This window comes from Desmodus rotundus, chromosome 1, assembly GCF_022682495.2.
Source record: "Desmodus rotundus isolate HL8 chromosome 1, HLdesRot8A.1, whole genome shotgun sequence".
Lineage (NCBI taxonomy): Eukaryota > Metazoa > Chordata > Mammalia > Chiroptera > Phyllostomidae > Desmodus > Desmodus rotundus.
Window position 1 is genome coordinate 150,211,064 of NC_071387.1, and position 19,645 is coordinate 150,230,708.

Consider the following 19,645-nt stretch of genomic DNA (forward strand, 5'->3'; position numbering starts at 1 on the left):
AATCTCCAAAATATATAAAGAACTCATATAACTCAACACTAGGAAGGCAAAGAATCCAATTTAAAATGGGCAAGGAACATGTACAGACACTTGTCCAAGGAGAACATACAAGAGGGCCCATAGACATAGGGAAAGATGCTCAACATCACTAGTCATCAGAGAGATGCAAATTAAAACCATAAAGAGATCTCATCTCACTCCTGTCAGAATGGCTACCCTCAATGAATCAAAAAACGAACAAGTGCTGGTGAGAATGTGGAGAAAAGGGAACCCTTTTGCACTGTTGGTGGGAATGCATATTGGTGCAGCCACTCTAGAAAGCAGTATGGAATTTCCTCAAAGAATTAAAAATGGTACGGCCTTTTGACCCAGTGAGCCCACTGCTGGGAATATACCCTTAGAACCCTGAAATACCAGTTCAAAAGAACTTATGCACCCCTTTGTTCATAGCAGTGTTCTTTACAATAGCCAAGTGCTGGAAACAACCTAAGTGTCCATGAGTAAATGAGTGGATCAAAAAACTCTGGTACATTTACACAATGGAATACTACACAGCACAAGGAAAGAAGGAACTCCTACTTTTCTCAACAGCATGGATGGAACTGGAGAGCATTATGCTAAGTGAAATAAACCAGTCAATGAAAGACAAATACCATATGATCTCACTTATAAGAGGTACCTAATGAACAAAATAAAGTAACAGGTAAAATAGAACCAGAGGCATGGAAACATGGAACAGACTGACCGTGGCCAGTGGAGAAGGGGGAGAGGGATAATGTTGGAAAGAAGAGGAAGGGACTAGTCAAAAAACATGTATTAATGACCCCTGGACATGGACAGCGGTATGGGGATTGACTGTGGACATGGGGGGTGGACTGGATGGAGGAGGACCAAGGCAGAAAAATTGGGATAACTGTTATAGAATAAAAATAAAAATAAAAATAAACAGAATGGCTTGGAAGTGTAGCAATTGTAGCAGCCTGCAGTTTGAGTTGCATTCTGTTAGTATTGACTAGCAGGGTGAAGAGTACAGGTGAGCTAATGGGACTTTCTCAGCAAAGTTAACAGGTTAAACCATGCAATAGGGACACCAGATGCTGCAGAAATACATCCTCACTGACAGGCTAGAACAGTTTTGTTTATTTCCAGTGGCAAATCTGACCAGTAAGAAAAGACTGAACTTTGAGGGCAAAGGCAACAATAATAGAATTATTACTTCATGATCAAATTTGAGGCATTTTAAATATATAGCATAATAGCTCTAAGACAAATATATAATGTTCATTGTAGAACCAAAATGCAGTTAAAAGATGCTTTATGCTTATATATTTTGACCCAACAAATAAAGATTTTAAGTTGCTTGTACTAAAATGCCAACAAAAGCCCGTAACATTATTTAAATGAATAATGGAAACTATACTTGCCTGCTGCCTGGAATGCAGTCTGACCACATTGTAAGTAATTTCCCTGTGGTGTATTTTCCAGTAGAGCAAAGAAAGAACTATATTTTATGTGTTTCGGTGATGTCACAAGTTTTTTCTATCAGACTGCTCACAGAAGGTATAAAGTTTTTAGAAGTAAAAGTTTCCTGAGTTTGTTGATTAGTATATAGGCTATTTGTTTTATGCATTATGTATGTGTGCTGTATTTTATCATTTAAAATTTTGAAAGTAACCTGGGAAAATATCTGTAAGCTTTGAATAAGAAGTATTGGTTCCATAATTTAAACAGTGAATAATATTTGAATAAGAATTGTGTATTTTTGAAAAAAAGCTCTTAAAAATCAATGCAAACAAATAAATAAACCTAGAGAGAAAAATGAAAAATTTATATGTTTACAATAGTAACTTAAATTCTGGATAGTTATCCTAAGGAAAAATTCATGTATTCATATAAAGATTTAAAATACATGGTGGGGTCAATGAGTTGTATAGAAAGTGGGATATAATTATTAAGCACTAATATGCATGGGCCCACACCCAGGGAAAATTATGTGGTATGTGGTCTCTGCTTAAAGTAAATGTTAGCAATTCTCTGGAGAATCACACATCAGTCACTTTTCAAAGGCTTATTTTCCAGAAAAGAGAACCCATGCAGAAAACATCCAAAATCAGAATGGCTATTGCTTTAGCAAAGATCAACCGGGGAACATTAATTCAAGGATTACATAGCATATCCAGATCCTCCAAATCAGTGGCCGAACTTCTGCAGCCTCAGCTTGTCTGTAGACTTTTAGAGTTAAGGGACACAGCTCATCACCTGCTGAGGGAAGTTAACGCGCCAAAGCAACCCCTATATAACATGCAGGTAAGTGAATGTCGCATATGCACAAAGTATGGAGCCTTTTTATAGAAACTCTTTTGAAACTGTAAGATTTGAAAAATGAAAAATGTAGCACATATGGTTATCCTACATATAAAACAAGAATAGTTGGGGAAGAGAAATGAATGGTTGGACCTTTTTTTAAAGGTAGTATATATACTATAGTTTAAATAAATCTGAGAGAAGAAGTAATGTGGACATCTTTTTTACCTTGTTATTTAATTGAACTGTATGAAACTGTCAATTTCAAATAGTTCATCCTAAATATAAGCATAGGGATTACTACTTATGTTAAACCTAAAATCCTACAACAAACCTTAAAAATAAATGTTTTATTCCATTCCCCATAACCTTTGTTTCCAAAACAACCCTTAATTGACAAAACATATTGAGTATATTTAACTATAAACTCATTTTGTTAGACCCATCAACATTCAGGTATCTTTCAAACTACGTGTTCTACATTGTTTCGTTGTGGCTCTGTTAAAGGATGACAGTCCTTAATACTCTTTCAGACCAATTTTTTTTCCTAAATTTTATGTCACAGAACTCTGGATTTTTCAGAGCATTCTAAAGGTTACAAAAGACTTGGAGTCTTCCAAGTCTGGCATCTGATCCCCAGAGTGAATAAATTTAACTCCTTTATTGAGGGGAGAGAAAACCTGGCTCAAACTGAGTTAAGGCAAAGAAGAGATGTATTAGTTCATGTAGCTGAACACTCCAGGGTCGTTAAGGTTTCAGGCATTGCTGGAGACAGATACTCAAACAATGGCTTCAGGTCCTCTTTCTCCTTCCAGAGACCGGCTCTGCTTTCTCGGTGTTGACTCTACTCTCAGACTGACATGTCCCTCATGGTCACAAGATGATTTGCAGCTGTTTCAGAGCTGCATCCTTCCAGGCTGAGTGACAGCAGAAAACAGTGAGGGTCTTTGAACCCCACATTCCTGGGCAAGCCGAGGTTCACTCGCAGAGAATGGCTTACCTCTGCACCAGGGAAAGGGGACTCACTGACTGGCCAAGGACTTGGTTACCTGCTGCGCTCCCGGAGTGGAGGGTGGAACTCCACCCAGACCACATGACCTGAGAGCGGCAAAGGATGAATCCACAAACAAAAACCTGGGTTGCTTCCCAGATGAGAAAACGGATGATGGATGGGGTGGCTAAAAGTAACAAAACCTTCATTACACAGGAATCTATCTAATTGAAGATTTTGACATTTCTAGAAAGCATCAGATATTTCAACTATGGACTGCCTGGGACAGCATTTTTAAATGGCTCTCTTATAATATCTGACATTTGAGAAAGTAAAAAATGGTTCATGTTTGTTAACCATTGGATTGTCTAAGTACTAAGAAATCTTATCCCTACACCTTTAGATCATCAAAAAGAAACATAGCTGATCCATATTATTTTAAATTCCCACTGAAATATCTTTCTGAATCTAATGTTGTGCCTCAACATTTCTTTCCTTACATTGTTAGACCCATAGTTTTTACAGAGGATCATACATGAAGTGTCCCTTGGATATTATTTCTGTATTTATTAGGAAATAATCTTTAAAGACATTGTGCATTGTATTATTCAGAGTTTTTTTTTTCTCCTCTTTGCTAAGTCAGAACTGTAAAGGGTCTGAAATTTTTACATTATATACAAGCTAACAAGATAGTCTGCCATGGTTACACACGCACACACACACACACACATACACACTGACAGACCGCGCAAGACCCTTGTGGCAGGGACTAGGTTGTTTATGGTTCGCAGCAAAAGCAGTGACCAGAGTGTTACCTTGTGTCAGTCTTGCTCCCCTCAGTTCCCACAGGGCAATGGGATTAGAGCCAGAAGATACCTGTGCATGTTCTTAGTAAGCGGTGTCACAGGGGAAGAACCCTGAAATGAGGAGATTCGGCTTTTTATTGGGTTGTTGGTGTGTCTGTCCAACTTGGGCATGGTGGTGAAGTGGGGAGAGAGAAGCAAATGTGTCCAGAGGGGAAGGAGGAGAGGGCTTTGTATTCAGAGCCCTGTGACACGTCCTAGGAGGGATATCACTAGATCCAGAGGTTTATACTTCCTTCCAAGGCTGGTTGCTATTCAACCACGTCCTTTGCTCAGAAGACCCCATCTGTACAGGAATGAGAAACATCCATGCAGAATTGTCTTCCAGTACTCATGAAAATTCAGTGGCAGAAAAATAATCTCTATTTTTACTTGAATTTGTGTTTCCTTTTAACCAATAATGAGAACAAAAAAACAGTCTGTTTGCCTTTTTGCTTTGATTGACAGTACGCTTCACAGGTAAATTTAGAGCGTTGTTGTGATAACTTATTCCAGGAACCTGAGATGCGAGAAACAGGCGGAAGGATTAAATAACTTGTGGAAGGTGCACATGCTGACGGCGACTCTTCTGGCATTATTCGAGAGGAACACCTATGAGACAGACTTCTTCTCTTTGCTCTTGTTCTAATTGTCTTAGGACATAGGTTTAACTTTTAAACTCCTTATGTTAAAATATTTCAAAATATATCAAAGGTAGTTTATCACAAATTCCACCAAAACTTACCTGGAGGTAATATTTTGCCATATTGCCTTCACACATCTCCTTTATAAAAAGAACTATAATTAACCTGCCCTAGTCCTGTCCCCTGTTTTTCTCCACCAAAGTTAATCATTACCCTGAAGTTGATGTGAGCATTTCCATGCATATGTTTATATTTTCACTACATTTGTATACAGCTATTTTCCTTTGTATATATAAAATTTAAATAAAATGTATATAATCTATGTAAAATTATATTATATATAATACTTGTCCTTCTGAAACTTCCTTTTTTATATTTTTATATATAGGCATTTTTCAACATTTATATGTGTAAACATATATATTTCAACATTTTTATACATGTAGCTAAGGATTTATTATCTTGTTTGTGGTATTCCATCATGAGAAAAAAAAATCCACAGTTTCTCTATCACTAGACAGATGGATAGTTTAGTTTCAATTTTTCTGTGTTACAAACAGTGCTTTAGCGAACCCTGTACAAGTATCCAGGTGTCTGAGACACTCTCCAGTGTACATCCAGAGGAGGGATTGCTGGGTCATGAGGGATGCACACCTTCAATTTTATTATCTGTTGTCAAAATGCTTTTCAGAACGGACACTTGGGGATCACTGTGATTCTCGAATCTGAGGATAATTTCTTCAATTCTGGAAAGTTCTTAGCCATTATTTCTTCAAATATTACCTCTTTTGCATTTTTTTCTAATTTCTTCTGCAATGCCTACTAAACATATACTTAGGACGTTCTCAGTTTATCCTTTGTTTACTTCACATTTTCCCTTTCTTTTTCTCTTTTTCATACATTTTGAATAATTTCCTCTGAACTTTCTTCCAGTTACCCAGTTCCCTTCAGCTGTATTTAATATACTCTTTTACTTACTCAAAGTATTTTAAATTTCAAACACTATACTTACCATTCTTGGAAGTTTTATTTGGTGTCCCTTCCCCCAATTTGTAATATTTTTCAAAGTGTCTTTTGAAAAGTCTTTAGATATTTGAACACACTATGTATGACCTTTTTAAAGGGTCTCTCTGAGACATTCAGGGCTGCTGGTCCCCCTGACTGCTGTGATCTGTACCGCGTCTCACTCAGCAGATCGTTTCTTTCCGTGTTCTGTTTTAGTTTTGTTTAACTGAAAGGTTTTCTTCAGAGATCTTTTTATAAATAGAAACCCTTCTCACCTAGAACCTTCCCTCTAGAGGATTCTGTTGGCGCTCCCAGGGTGTCAGCCCTGGTGGGGACCAGCCCCCGACCCCTTCCTGGGCAGTGGGTGCAGCTGTCCTAGGCCCACTTTCCCACGGACGACCCGAAAGCCCGCTCCTCGCCTCTTGTGCATCGAAGTCTCCTCTCCAGCCTCTGGATTGAAACGCAAGCCCCCAGCCGTTATTTCACGTTCCCGTAAGCTCCCCAGAGGTCCGGGGACATCAACTTAAGACACTCACTGCTCCAGCTTTGAGTTCCCAATTTGTTCCTGGCATGGGGATTTCCCTCCCCCGTTTTCTTCCTTTCAACTCAGTTTCATATAAAATTTTTGGTGTCTGACCTTATATAGAATTTGTAGGTTTGGGCGGGGGAGCTCCTCCTTAGCTCTAGCAGATGTCCTTCAGTTTCACTTCTTTGTATCTTTTACAAATTTTAATGTAAGATGGTTGAATTCATTTTTGGAAGTAAGTAAAGTATATATAATTCTACCTTGTCATTCATTCAACAAATATTCGTTGAAAACCTGACACGTATAATCACTAGTCTAGGTAGTAGGGATTCATAGATGTCTTGCCCTTGGCCTATGACCTGGGGAATGGTAGGCAAGTGAGCAGTAAGCAGTGCCGGTAGAGTGAGGCAAGTGCATCATCAGAGTGTGCAAAGTGCACTATGGAAGCATCAGCAAGGGGCGTGTAGTTCCAAAGGGCAGTCAGTATAGGCTTTCCAGAAGGTGATACTTGACCTGGGTCTTGAAGTAGGAGAAACTAGCCTTGTAAAGAAGGAGGATAATCATTCTAGGAAGAGAACAGTGTGTATTAAGGAGCAAGAGAGAACATGCCTTACTAGGAAATGTAAGGACTTTTGTAGGGCTGGAGTGAGACAAATGGGAGCAGTTCCAGGTCAGAGGTTCCAGAGTCCTTGAGGGTAGAAGTGAGGAGTGAGGAGGGAGTTTTACTTGGGTAATATGCATAAGCTAGGATGTGAAGGGACACAACTGAGAGGAGACTAATTTGTAGCAAGGAAGAAAACAACATATCTCAAATCTGGAAGTCTCAGTGATGACTAAAATACAAGTATAAATAATGGAGACAGTGGCCCGGAGAGTCAAAGGAACAACTAATGTATGAGGGATGGTGGAGGTCCGTGAATTGGTCTGTGGATGGAGTGTATCACGGTGTCAGAGGGTGCTGAGAGGTAAGAGGCATAGCACGAAGGAGCTATAGCAGCCCTGGTACACTGCTTGGCTGCCTGCACAAAGTGAGAGGGTTCAGCTTACGTAGATGGGAATCCAATATGAATTCCTTCAAGAATTGTCAGGGTGCCTGTGTCAAGGTAGAACTTAGTGGTATGCAGAAGTAGAAGGAGTGGAATCTGGAGTATCAATACTTTGCAAAGAGATATGCTTTGTGTATTCTTGGAGGACATCACTTTATGTAGGAAAGTACCGTATTTTTCAGACTATAAGACGTACTTCTCCCCTTGCCCCAAATTTGGGAGGAAAATGGGGGTGCATCTTACGGTCCAAATATAGCTTACCTGGCTCGCTGTGGGGGTCAAGAGGGTGCAGTGGTGGAGCAAGGTCACAGGAGGCAGGAGCAGGACCATATTTTTTGCTTCAAATTTTTTTTTCCTATTTTCCTCTTCTAAAACCTAGATGAGTCTTATGGTTCAGTGCATCATATAGTCCAAAAAATATGGTAAGTGGCCTTTTAAACCTATCTGCAGTATTTTCAAAGAGCCTCTGTATGTGCTCTGTCTCATCACTGATAAGAGGGTGATGTACCTAGAGTGTCTTAAACGGTTCTGCCAAAACACTGTTGGATATTATGTCGCTGGAAGCAGTAGTCAGGGTCTCACCTCCCTCAAGAACATGGAATAAAGGAACATTTCCATTAGGAGACTGACTGTAACTAGGATAGTGTTTCGGCTCTTTGCTGTGGTCTGAGATGAAGCCTGTGGTAATGGTCTCCTCGAGGTAGAGAATGGACACTACCCCAGGACCTCCCTTTACAATCTTCCCAGACCTTTTGTTTAATCATATTTAGCTCTAGAGTATGTCCTGCATAACTTCAAAGATATACCCAAAGATATTGTGCCAAATATGGATTACCCAAAGACCCAACTGGCACAGGTGACTTGAGAGTTTCTGGTGGCTTGTTCTGTGACATGAACACAGAGAGTGAGGGTTAGGAGGTTCCAGCTGGACATCTTGTTAAAAGAGACTTCCTTCGTACCTGGCACTATGGGTGCTGAGTCAGGTTGCTCCTCAAACCTTTGCAAGTTCTGCAGGGCAGAGATTGTAGTGATATATCTGCTGATTCTATAAGGGGCCTCTGGAGAGGAAAACTGAGGAGAGAATATCCTGATGGTTTTCAACGTCCCCAGCACCAGCACTTACAAAATGGCTCATCTGCTTAGCCCTGTAAGCTGCCTGGTGGAGTGAAGCCTGCAGCTGCTCTGAGCTGCAATGACCTAGATAATCAGCTTGAATGCTGACTTCAGCCAAGACACGTCAGCTCCCAGACACAGTTGTTGACTTTGGCAGGCCAATGCAGGGCCACAGGACAGGGAGCACTTCCCGTGATAGAATCTTCCTCATAGTGGCATTAGAGATAACTGTTTCCACTTTGTGCAGGCAAAGTGAAGAAAATGCTCAGCCTCTAAAATGCCTGTGCCATAGGGGGACCCTAGTGACTTGGGGTCCCTTTTTCAGGATGAAGGTCCGAGGCTTTTCTAAGTAAGGGTTACTCCCTACCGCTAACCCTCCCCAAGGAAGACTCCAGTTGGGATTTAAACTGTAAAACGCACAAATATCAGGAACTTCTGTAGGTCCTTGGATGAGCCTGCCATGAAGCTATCTTGGGTGGTGTAATTTCAGATCTGGGAAAAAAGGACAATTCTAGAATGCAGAACTACGGGATCTTGAAGACTTAATTCTCCAGTTTGGCCAAGAGATTGGGACATTGAGCTTTTACAGAAACACCTGATTAAGAGCTTATTTAAAACGAGCATTCCACAGGACATTAATACTGGGATAAACGAAGTCAAACAACTTCCTTCTCTGTGTGCGGACTCGAGGAGTCTTCCCTGTGCTCATGAGTACTGTGGGTTGCTAAGCAAAGACGTGGTCTTTGTAGCTTTCCCAAGCTTATAGGAAACACTGTCTTCTGCACCTATTAACAGGAGTCAGTACTTCTTGCAGCACTTATTCGTGAATCACTGAGTTAGTTTCCCCCTATTACTCCCTGGTTCCCCTCTCCAAGGTGGTTTTGGACAACATAAGCTAAGTGGGGCCTGGTCACTCTGTAACCTGCAGACCTTCTGCAAGCGGATCTTTGTTTTCTAAACTGCTTATAGCTTGCTTTTTTTGTGATTTATCTCATTATTAGTGAAAGGAAATGAGCACAGTTCTTTTATGAAATGAGGCAATCAAAATTATGTGGGAGAAATTTAGATAAAGGTTAAAATGATTTTACTGTTATATCCATATATCTTATGTATTAATATCACCAAATTAAAAAAAATAACTGGGCATGATATTGATATAAAGTACTTTTAATTTAAATGTGCAAAAACATGAAGTTAATATAACAACAAGGTTAAGATAAAATTTTTGAAATAGGCCAAGACAATCTAAATAAAGCCTCCCATTTGCTGAATTTCTCCTGTTTACTTATCTGTTTTTACCATACACTATCCCTGCTCACAGTAAGCCAAAGATGAAACAAAGTAAGTTATAGTATGAATTACAAGTTAGTCATAAAATAGAAAAATGGCTACTTGCCAGTAGCCACATGAATTTGGGAGGAAATGCATTCTCTACAGGGGTGATTTATCACAGGAATGGCAAGTATTTATTAAAAGCATTGAAATGGTGAAAATGTGACCCTTAGGCAATACAGTGATTCATTATTCAGAAGCATAACATGTATCAAATACATAACTTATTTTGAAAGTAACCAGTTTTAATTACTTTTTTTAGGTGAAGGGCAAAATCTGAAAAAGAAAGATGCAGTGAAACAGAAATAGTAACTCCTTATGCACGCAGATACCACTTTTATTTTTATTGTATCTGGCCTACCAATTAGTGACTATGGACCTCCCACTTACATTTATGTATTCACGCACTCATAATCTTTCGCTCTGCCAGAGGGCATTTTGCTGGAGTGTATCTGCTTTCCTTCCTACCATCGGCATCTGCTCTCTATTAATATAATGTCTCCTTGTGGCCTAACAGTGGGATTCAAAGCCATGCTATCATTTTGATTCTTCTAACAAGAGGGAAACAGCAACAGCTGCTTTATTTCCTGGAAACTCTTTCCAGAAGCCAGGAATGCTGGGAAATTTTCCAGACTGACTTATGGAGAGAGGGAGCTAAAACTGCCCCTACATGTCCCTGTATGTAGGAGTTGGTATGGCCTGAAAGGTAGGAATAAGCACCGCCTCCCCCTCCCCCCACAACAGCCATCTCTTAGCTACTAGGCTAGATAGTATTCTCGGCTTCAGCATTCCACAAATCTCTTAAGAGAGATGAGGGGAAATTGTGATGGGCAATTTTGTTTGTCATTCAGTAGTGGCAGCAGAAAGCAAAAACAGAGTTTACTACAATAACAAGCACTTAGAACCTGACCCTGTACACAATGCCGTGTAAATCTTAGTTAAAATGTTATCACGTGTTCTTTGGAAGCACATTCTTCCCCCTCCCCGACCCTCACCCCCTGGAGCCCAAGTACATATGTTTTAATAGTTTGATGAGATATCATTAATATACATTAAACTGTATGTATTTAACATATACAATATGATGAGATTTGACATGTATGTACACCCATAAAACCATTGCCACAGTCAAGATAAGGAACATATTCATCACCTCCAAAGATTTCCTCATGTCCTTTTATAATTTATTCTTACCTCCTCCAAACCCCTGGGTCTAGGTGACTACTGGAAGCACATTTTAAAGGCTGCACTATACCATGGAGTAGACAACAGTGTAATTTACCTAATCGTTCTGTCATTAATTGTTTCAGTTTTCCATGTTTTGTAACATTGTATGCATTTTTGCTGTGCAAACATATGACTTTATTCTATTCGCTACAGCCAGTACCTTTTGGAAGTTATTGAAGCCATAGAGTGGCTTGGCTCTGCCGCACAGGCGCATGGCTAACTGCCACAGTACTGCTGACTGGGAGGGGAATGGTTTCCCTAATGTCCTCATTTCAAATTCTGCTCAAGGCAGCAGAGGTGGAGGTGGCCTATGGGGGTACAGTCCCCTTAAGCTGAATATATTATACTATTAGGTTTTAGCAGGGACACCTTCTATTACCAGAAGCTAGAAACATTTGAGAGATAAAGTCATTATTGGTGTAAATCTTTTCTACATTTCAAAGTAGCATGCTGGGTATGAGCACAGAGCATTTCCTGAAGCTTAGTGATCATCTAAGGTTAATGCTGGCCTTCAGCAGTCTCATGATTAACATTTTCAAGCAGGTCATTAATCTCCAGGAAATGCTCAGTGTTTTGATTGCCTAATTGAAGAAATGAATAATTTAGTAAAGGATGATTATATGAATTTGAACAAAGACTTTTTATTTTATTATTTATTTTTCCAATGTGTTTGTTTTTATTATATTATTTCCATTACCATTTATCCCTTTATACCCCATCCCTCCTGCAATCACCACAATGAGGCCTTTTTCCTTTTGCTCAATCCCTCCACCTCCTAACCTCCCCTCTCCCAACTAGCTTTTATCTGCTCTCCATCTATGAGTCTGTCTCTGTTTTGCTTGTTCAGTTTGTTCATTAGATTCCTCATGTGAGTGAAATCACATGGTATTTGTTTTTCTCTGACTGGCTTATTTTACTTAGCATAAGGTTCTCCAGGTCCATCTATGCCGTTGCAAAGGGTAAAATTTTCTTCTTTCTTACAGCTGAGTAAGATTCCATTCTGTAGGTGTCCAAACCCTTGGCATCTCTGGGTCACACTTCAAGAAGCAGAGTTGTCTTGAGCCACACATTGAATACATGAACACTAATTAAAACTAATGAAAAAAGAAGTTTTAGGTAAATGTACAATTTTGCGTTGGGCCACATTCATAGCCATCCTGGGCCCCATGCAGCCCACAGGCAGTGGGTAGGACACCCAGGACAGTTGTTTTACCCACTCATCTACTGATGGACACTTGGGCTGCTTCCATATCTTGGTGATTGTAAATAATGTTGCAATGAACATAGGGGTGCTTATGTTCTTTTGAATTAGTGTTTTGGGGTTTCTTTGGGTAAATTCCCAGAAGTAGAATCACTGGGTCATAAGGCAGATCCATTTCTAATTTTCTGAGGTATCTCCACACTGCTTTCCACAGTGGCTACACCAGTCTGCATTCCCACCAACAGTGCACTGGGGCTCCCTTTTCTCCACATCCTCACCAGCACTTGTTGTTTTTTGATTTATTGATGATAGACATGCTCACAGGTGTGAGATGGTATCTCATTATGGTTTTAATTTACATTTCTCTGATGATTAGTGACATTGAGCATCTTTCCCTATGTCTATTGGCCAGCTGTGTGTCCTCTTTGGGGAAGTGTCTATTCAGGTCTGTTGCCAACTTTTTAATTGGATCTTTTGGTTTTCTGGTGTTGAGTTTTATAAGTTATTTATAAATTTTGGATATTAACCTCTTAACAGATGTGTTGGCAAAAATATTCTCCCATTCTGTGGGTTGTCTTTTTATTTTGTTGGTATTTTCCTTTGCTGTGCAAACACATTTTAGTTTGATGTAGTCCCATTTGTTTATTTTTTGTTTTATGGAACCACAAAAGACCCCAAATAGCAACAGTGATCTTGAGAAAGAAGAATAAATTTGAAAGACTCACACTACCTAATATCAAACTATACTGTAAGGCCATCGTAATCAAAACAGCATGGTACTGGCACCAAAGAAAAGACACATAGATCAATAGAGAGCCCAGAAATAAACTCACACCTTTATAGTCAATTAATATTTGACAGAGGAAGCAAGCACATACAATGGGCTAAAGACAGTTTATTCAATAAATGGTTTTGGGAAAATTGGACAGATAAGTGCAAAAAAATGAACCTAGACCACATTCTCACACCACACACAAGAATAAATTCCAAATGGATTAAAGACTTAAATATTAGACCTGAAACCATAAAAATTCTAGAAGAAAACATAGGCAGTAAAGTGTCAGATATTGCTCGTAGTGATATTTTTTCTGATATATCTCCTCAGGCGAGGGAGACAAAGGCTGGTTTTCTAACATGCACAGCAGCACCCTCTGGTGAGCACTTGGTAAATGTGAAAAAGTTAAAGTAGTTTGATTTGGGAAATGCAAGGTTTATAAAATAGATATGTCATAGGTTTTGGTGAGCAAACAATGTATATTTTTATAAAAGAAGAAAAATAAACTAATATATTTTTAGGATGTGAACAAAACCAGATCTAAAGTAGATGACTTTCTTTGAAAAAATTTAAATTCTCATTTTTCAATAACACTGTAAAATTTAACACTGTAACATTAAAAACTTTTGTTTTAATAAGAAAACTCTCTTCTGTTTTTACAGGTCAGAAAGGGTTCTTTGTTTGACATCATTTCTTTCCCAGCAAAGACTGCTTTAACTAGCCTAATATATGCCTCATATGCAGCATTAATTTACTTGGTAAGTTAAGAAAATTATTAGGATCTATAAATAAATATACTGATTTTTTTGTAATGGTAAAGGCATACTGTACATTCTATTCATAAAACAAGATAATTTTACATTAAAAATTTACTTCACGAAAACCAAATTTACTTAAATAACTAAAATTATTTTGTTTGTATAGAGTGTATTATCACTTGGTCAAGATATTGTCATTTCACTTTCATTTAGCTACAGCTGTTTTGTTTCAGCCACTGTGCCATGGTTGTTAAAGTTCAGTATCCCAGCATTTAAGTCTGTGATTTGGGGGAAAACAAATCTTACGTAGTTTGAATCATGAGTGATATAAATTTAAAGTATATTTTGAATTACAAGTGCTATAATTCAAAAGTGTTCATCAAAATCATGGCAAAATAGAAAAGATTTTATAAATTATAAGGAATTATTTCTTTTAATCTATTTCCATTCATACTTACCTTTACATTTAAAAAAAGTATAACATACAGAGAAGTATACAGCTTTATGAATTACCATAAAATCTATTAACCTATATATCACACAGGTCAAGAAACAAAATATTACTATTATTCTAGAAGCCTCTTTCTTGGCCCCCTCATAATCACTAACCTCTTCTCAAAAGGCAACCACTATTTTGATTCTAATACAGTAGGTGTTTTTCTTTGAATTGCATATAAGTGAATCATATGCTATATATTCTTTTGTATTTGCCCGTTTTTGCTCAACACTATCATCAGGAGATTTATTTATTTGATGCTTGTAGCAGTGGGTTGTTGATTTTCATTGCTGTGTAGTATTCCACTGGTTGACTATATCACTATTTATCCAGTCCACTGTTGAATATTTAGATTATTTACAGTTTTGGCTACTTTGAGTAAAGCGCTATGAATACTCTTGTACATATGCTTTGGTGAACTTGCTAGACCATAGGATAGGTGTAGGTTCATCTAAAGTAGAGGTTGTCAAATGGTTTTCCAAAGTGGTTTTAACAATTCATTCCAGGAGGTTATAAGGTTTCCAGTTTCTCTATATCACCAACATTGGTATTATCAATATTTTCCATTTTAGCCATTCTTGCTGGTATATATTATTATCACATTGTGATTTGAACTTACATTTCCTTTATTACTAATGAGATTGAGTACCTTTTTATACATTAATTGGACATTTGGATATCGTTTTTGTGAATATCTATTAAAGAATTGTATCTTCTTGTTTTTCTGTTGGGAGTTATTCCTTCTTGTAGTATTGATCTGTACTTCTAAAATATGCAGGGGTGACCAAAAGTAGGTTTACAGTTATGAGTATTCAAAACACAGAGTTTAATATTGTATTATTATTTATTATTGTATTTTCAATATGAACAACTGTAAACCTACTTTTACCCACCTCTGTATTCTAGGAACAAGTTCTCTTTGGGTTACATATGGGCAAATTTATTTTATTCTATGACTTGCTGTTTCCTCTTTTATCAGTATCTTTTAAAACAGAAGTTCTCAATTTTAATGTAATCCAATTTATAATTTTTTTATGTTAAGAGCTTTATATATCTTAATTATGGAATTTTGACCCACATCCAACTACATGAAACTCTTCCCTTTGATGTACTCTAGGATCTTTATTATTATACCTTTCAGGTTTATAATGCATCTGGAATTGGTATGAAATAAGGGTCAATTTTTTCCTCCATGGGTATCCAATTGAACTGACTCAATTTATTGGTAAAAAAACACCCTTTCCTATTGCCTGAGAAGACTTCTTTAAACATAAATCAAGTGTCCTTGTATATGTAAGTCTGTTCCTAGACTCTCTGCTCTGTACAGTTGGTCTGTGTGTCTGTGCTTGTACCAATTCAACACTGTTATTCATGGAAACTTTATAAGTCTTAATAACTGGTAGGACAAGTTTTCCAATCTATGAACATGGTCTATCTCTCTCTTTGTTTATTTTCTCATAATAATTTTTATGTTTATTGTTAGATGTCTTGCACATTTTGTTATTATTTTTGACCATTTTGAAACATATAATAATAAAGAATAAATTTTCCCATAATATGTAGAGTTAGTTCAGTCCCAATGCAAATCTGAGCAATGTGAGTTAAGTTGACTAGTTTATTCTAAAATTTATAGGGACGTGCAAGGGATCAAGAATATATCTAAGACATTTTGAAAAAAAGTATTAAAAGAATTTACTTTTAAACACATACACAGTTTTTTTTTAAACTGAGTTTATCAAATAAGCATTTTAAAAGTGTTTTAAATATCTGAGATGTGCTCAGTATCTTAAATGTGAATTTCATACAAAATTGACATTCGACTCAGCTAGAATGCAAATAAACTGCAAAGGATGGGTGAGATTAAATGGATGTGTTGAAATAAAAAAAAATGAGTCTATAGCCAAAATTAAACTCTAATTTCTCAAAGGCCTTTTTGAAATCATGTCACATGATTTGTCATGCTATAAATTTCCTAAGTAGGCAATAAAACAATTTTTGGTTATCTGATAATCTGTCATATGTGCATCCAAGCAAAGCCTAGGAGTGGTCAGATCTGGAATTATGGTTTTGAAGGCAAATGGCATTTATGTTAGAAGTTAATACTCTGAGTGGAACCATGCCAAATGAAGAGTGGGAAGTTGACAGAAATGTGGAGCACACAGCAACATTTAAGATGAGCTAAGGAGAAATCCAGGAGACAAAGAAGCAATAATCTGAAAAGTAAAAGGAGAAACAGAAGAAACAGTGTCAAGGAAATAGAGACTCAGGAATTGAAGAGCAGTGTCAAAAACAAGCAGAAAAAGGCAAGTAAAGTGAAGGTTTTACGTCTCCATTAGATCTAGAAGTTGAGGTGTTAGAGATAACTATTGAGAACTATTTCAGTGGTGTGATGGGATAAGGAAGACAAATAAGCGGGCTTTGGAATGAAGAGATGATAAAATAAAAACCGTGAGTGCACATTCTTGTTTGATCTAGAAGACAGTGTGTAGCAGTTAAGAGGGAAACAGGGTCCCAGGAATTACTAATTTTTTTAAGTTTTAGGATGGAAGATACTTAAACATGTAGCAGGGGAGAGCCAGTCTAACTAAACTAAAAAGGCAGGGAATAAGTGATAGGGAAGGTGACAGGGTATATGTTAAAAGCAAAGATAGACAAATACTGACCTTGGTCAAGACACTTCATTTTCTAAAACTGGGACAGAAGTGGTGAGAATGGGCACAGATAAAGTTTTGTAGGTGAGGGAAGAAGAAATGTATCAAATATGATAGGGCTTCCCAACCTTTTTTCACAGCATGGCATATAAAAAATGATCATATTTGGGATAAATGCATGAAGCTATCTGCATCTGTAAGTGATGCACTTCAAGCTTTATAGTTCTAGGTTTGGATATACTCAGATGCGAGTAACAAAAATATACCTGACAGTGCCTTCATTGATAAAGACATTTAAATACCCCTGTCCGTTAGAAGTCTGGAGCTGGGCTGGATTCCCAGGTTTGCACAGCGAGTCTACAACGTCATCATGAGCCCAAGGCCTTTCTATCTTTCTTTTCTGCCATCCTGTTTGTTCTTTCAGTCCTTGGGTTTGCTTAGGCATTACAGCCCTATCAGTTTCCAAGGCAGGAAGGAGGGGATAGGAAGAGGCAAAAAACAGTCTTTCTTTTTATACAGGAGGAGAGACGTTTCCAAAAATCCTTCCTGACCTCCTACCTGGAAGACTTTTTCTTTCTTTGGGCAGAACAGGGTCACATGGCTGCACCCTGACTGCAGGGTGGTTAAGAGAAGCATCTGCTGTTTACCCATTCTACAGTGGGAGGCAGGCAAGAAAGGAGGAAATCGGTCCTTTCTCCAGTCCTTTCTCTGTTACTCCCTGAACATCTTCCAAGTGTTTATAGCCAATTACATCACTGTAAGGCATCGTGGGTAAAATAAACTAGTCTAGGTCTTCTTATATTTCATGAATTGTATTATTCTTGTTGTTTGCCTTAGATCAGGGGTGTCAAACTCATTTTCACCAGGGGCCACATCAGCCTTGTGGTTGTCTTCAAAGGGCTGAATGTAATTTTAGGACTGTATAAATGTAACTACTCCTTAACTAGGGGCAAGGAGCTCAGCGCTGTTACCAGGTAGAAACAAGGTGCCGGGCCAGATAAAACAAGGTCAGGGGCCGGATTCAGCTCATGGGCCTTGTGTTTGCCACCTGTGCCTTAGATACTTGGCATCTTTGTTGTCTTCATCATTAGTAAGCTTATAGAATACGTTTAGTGGGTGCAGTTCTTAGTGATTCTCAGTTTTTGAAATATTTTTCTCTATATGTGTTGGTACTTTCTTAAAGTACTAAATGGCATTTTTTGAGGGAAAATGGGTCATGTGTTTCTTTAGAAATCATTGATCTACTAGCTTACTAAATTCTTATCAAAGTGTTCATGCCCTTCCAGTTGTACACATGGGTATAAGCAAAGTCCAGGTGGGAAAAAGCAAAAACAAAAAACCCACTGTGAGATATTAACACGTTGGAGACAAATTTCACCTCTCAGCAAATTTCATTGAATTAAATCAGGAGAATAGAGGAAATGTTTCCTTTAATTAAATCAGAGAATAAAAATATGAAACATCTAATGAATTGAGAAAAAAGATGTAAAGCATGTCGTTATTTAGTCACACTAGGTTTTAATTTTCTTTCTAGATTATGATGTAATATATTCAGAACAAGGAATCAATCGCTTGATGTTTATCTGTGCCAGGGGTTCCTGAAAGGGAGTGCTCCTCCATGAGAATATGTAGACTAATGACTTTACATTAAACACTTTACTGGACTTTTCTATCTGCAAATTTAGTGGCTAAAGAAGAAACTTTACTTTTCAATTTGTTTTCATTATTAGACGGTCTGTGTTAATGCTGTTCTGGAGAAGGTAAAGAAAATTTTCCAAGAAGAAGAATCCATAAGGCAAAACAGAGAGGAGAGCGAGAATCTTAGAAAAGCCTTTTCTGAGCCCGTGCTTTCCGAGCCTCTGTTTCCCGAAGGCGAAATCAAAGCAAAACCTTACAGGTCGTTGCCAGAGAGGCCACACAATGTTTCAGATATTCCTGCTAATCAGCTGAGTGATAAGATCCAGGTTTTACATTCTGTATTTGACCAATCAACTGAAATAAATGAGTGAGGAAATCTAAACAAAAATATCACTGAACAGTTTAAGAGTTATCTATCTAATAACATTTTATCTGACAAAACTGGGAAACTAGTTTTCATATGTTAATAGTTAAGCTGCTTTTAAAAAGGATGGGGAGGAACTAATAAAATGTCACACTCAAGTATTTACATAGTAGAGAAAATAAAATATATGCATCACTATCTGATATCTTTTAACAAACAAGAAAATGTACCTTTGGTGGGTAGACTTTATGCTGTGTTCTATAATATAGGTCTATTTATAATACATTTATGTTTTTTATTAAAGACTTGTTTCGAGTATCTTTCTAATTATTTTTCTGGGAGGGTAAAACCATCCCTATAAAAATGGTACGTATCTTTTTTAGAGACATTTTTCAAAGGATATTTGTTTTCTATCTACCGTCTGCATATTTGAGTCTGCCTATTATCACTTCTTTTTATAACTCATACGTAGAATATGAAGGACTTGTAATTCATGGATTTCATGAAGTTATAAAATAGAATATGATTTTCAAATCTGACGAGAAGACTTCTGTATATGAGGACAGGACAGGACAGGGCATCCTTCATTTCCAGATTTAGAGTAACAAATCTAAAACCAGAAATCGAGTCCACATTACTCACTGTTACCACTGGGTCCCGAAAGAAAATGCGTCTATGATTGGCCCTGCTAACTAGAGCCGTGGTTTTGCCTGCAGGAGATTCTTTGGTTTC

At 37.7% G+C, this 19,645-nt stretch overlaps 1 protein-coding gene across 2 annotated transcripts in view; it reads left to right on the forward strand.

Moving 5' to 3' along the window:
- The window catches only part of SPATA9 (spermatogenesis associated 9), a 28,138-nt gene that overhangs the window by 6,476 nt on the left and 2,017 nt on the right, over window positions 1-19,645 (forward strand). The window contains exons 3-5 of one of the 2 annotated variants that reach the window (XM_053911756.1): window positions 2,080-2,307; window positions 13,669-13,764; window positions 18,642-18,783. In XM_053911756.1, coding sequence (XP_053767731.1) covers window positions 2,080-2,307; window positions 13,669-13,764; window positions 18,642-18,783 — 466 coding nt within the window. Of the gene's footprint in view, window positions 1-2,079; window positions 2,308-13,668; window positions 13,765-18,641; window positions 19,400-19,645 lie in introns of those variants that run through there. The other variant, XM_024563642.3, reaches the window with a different exon arrangement.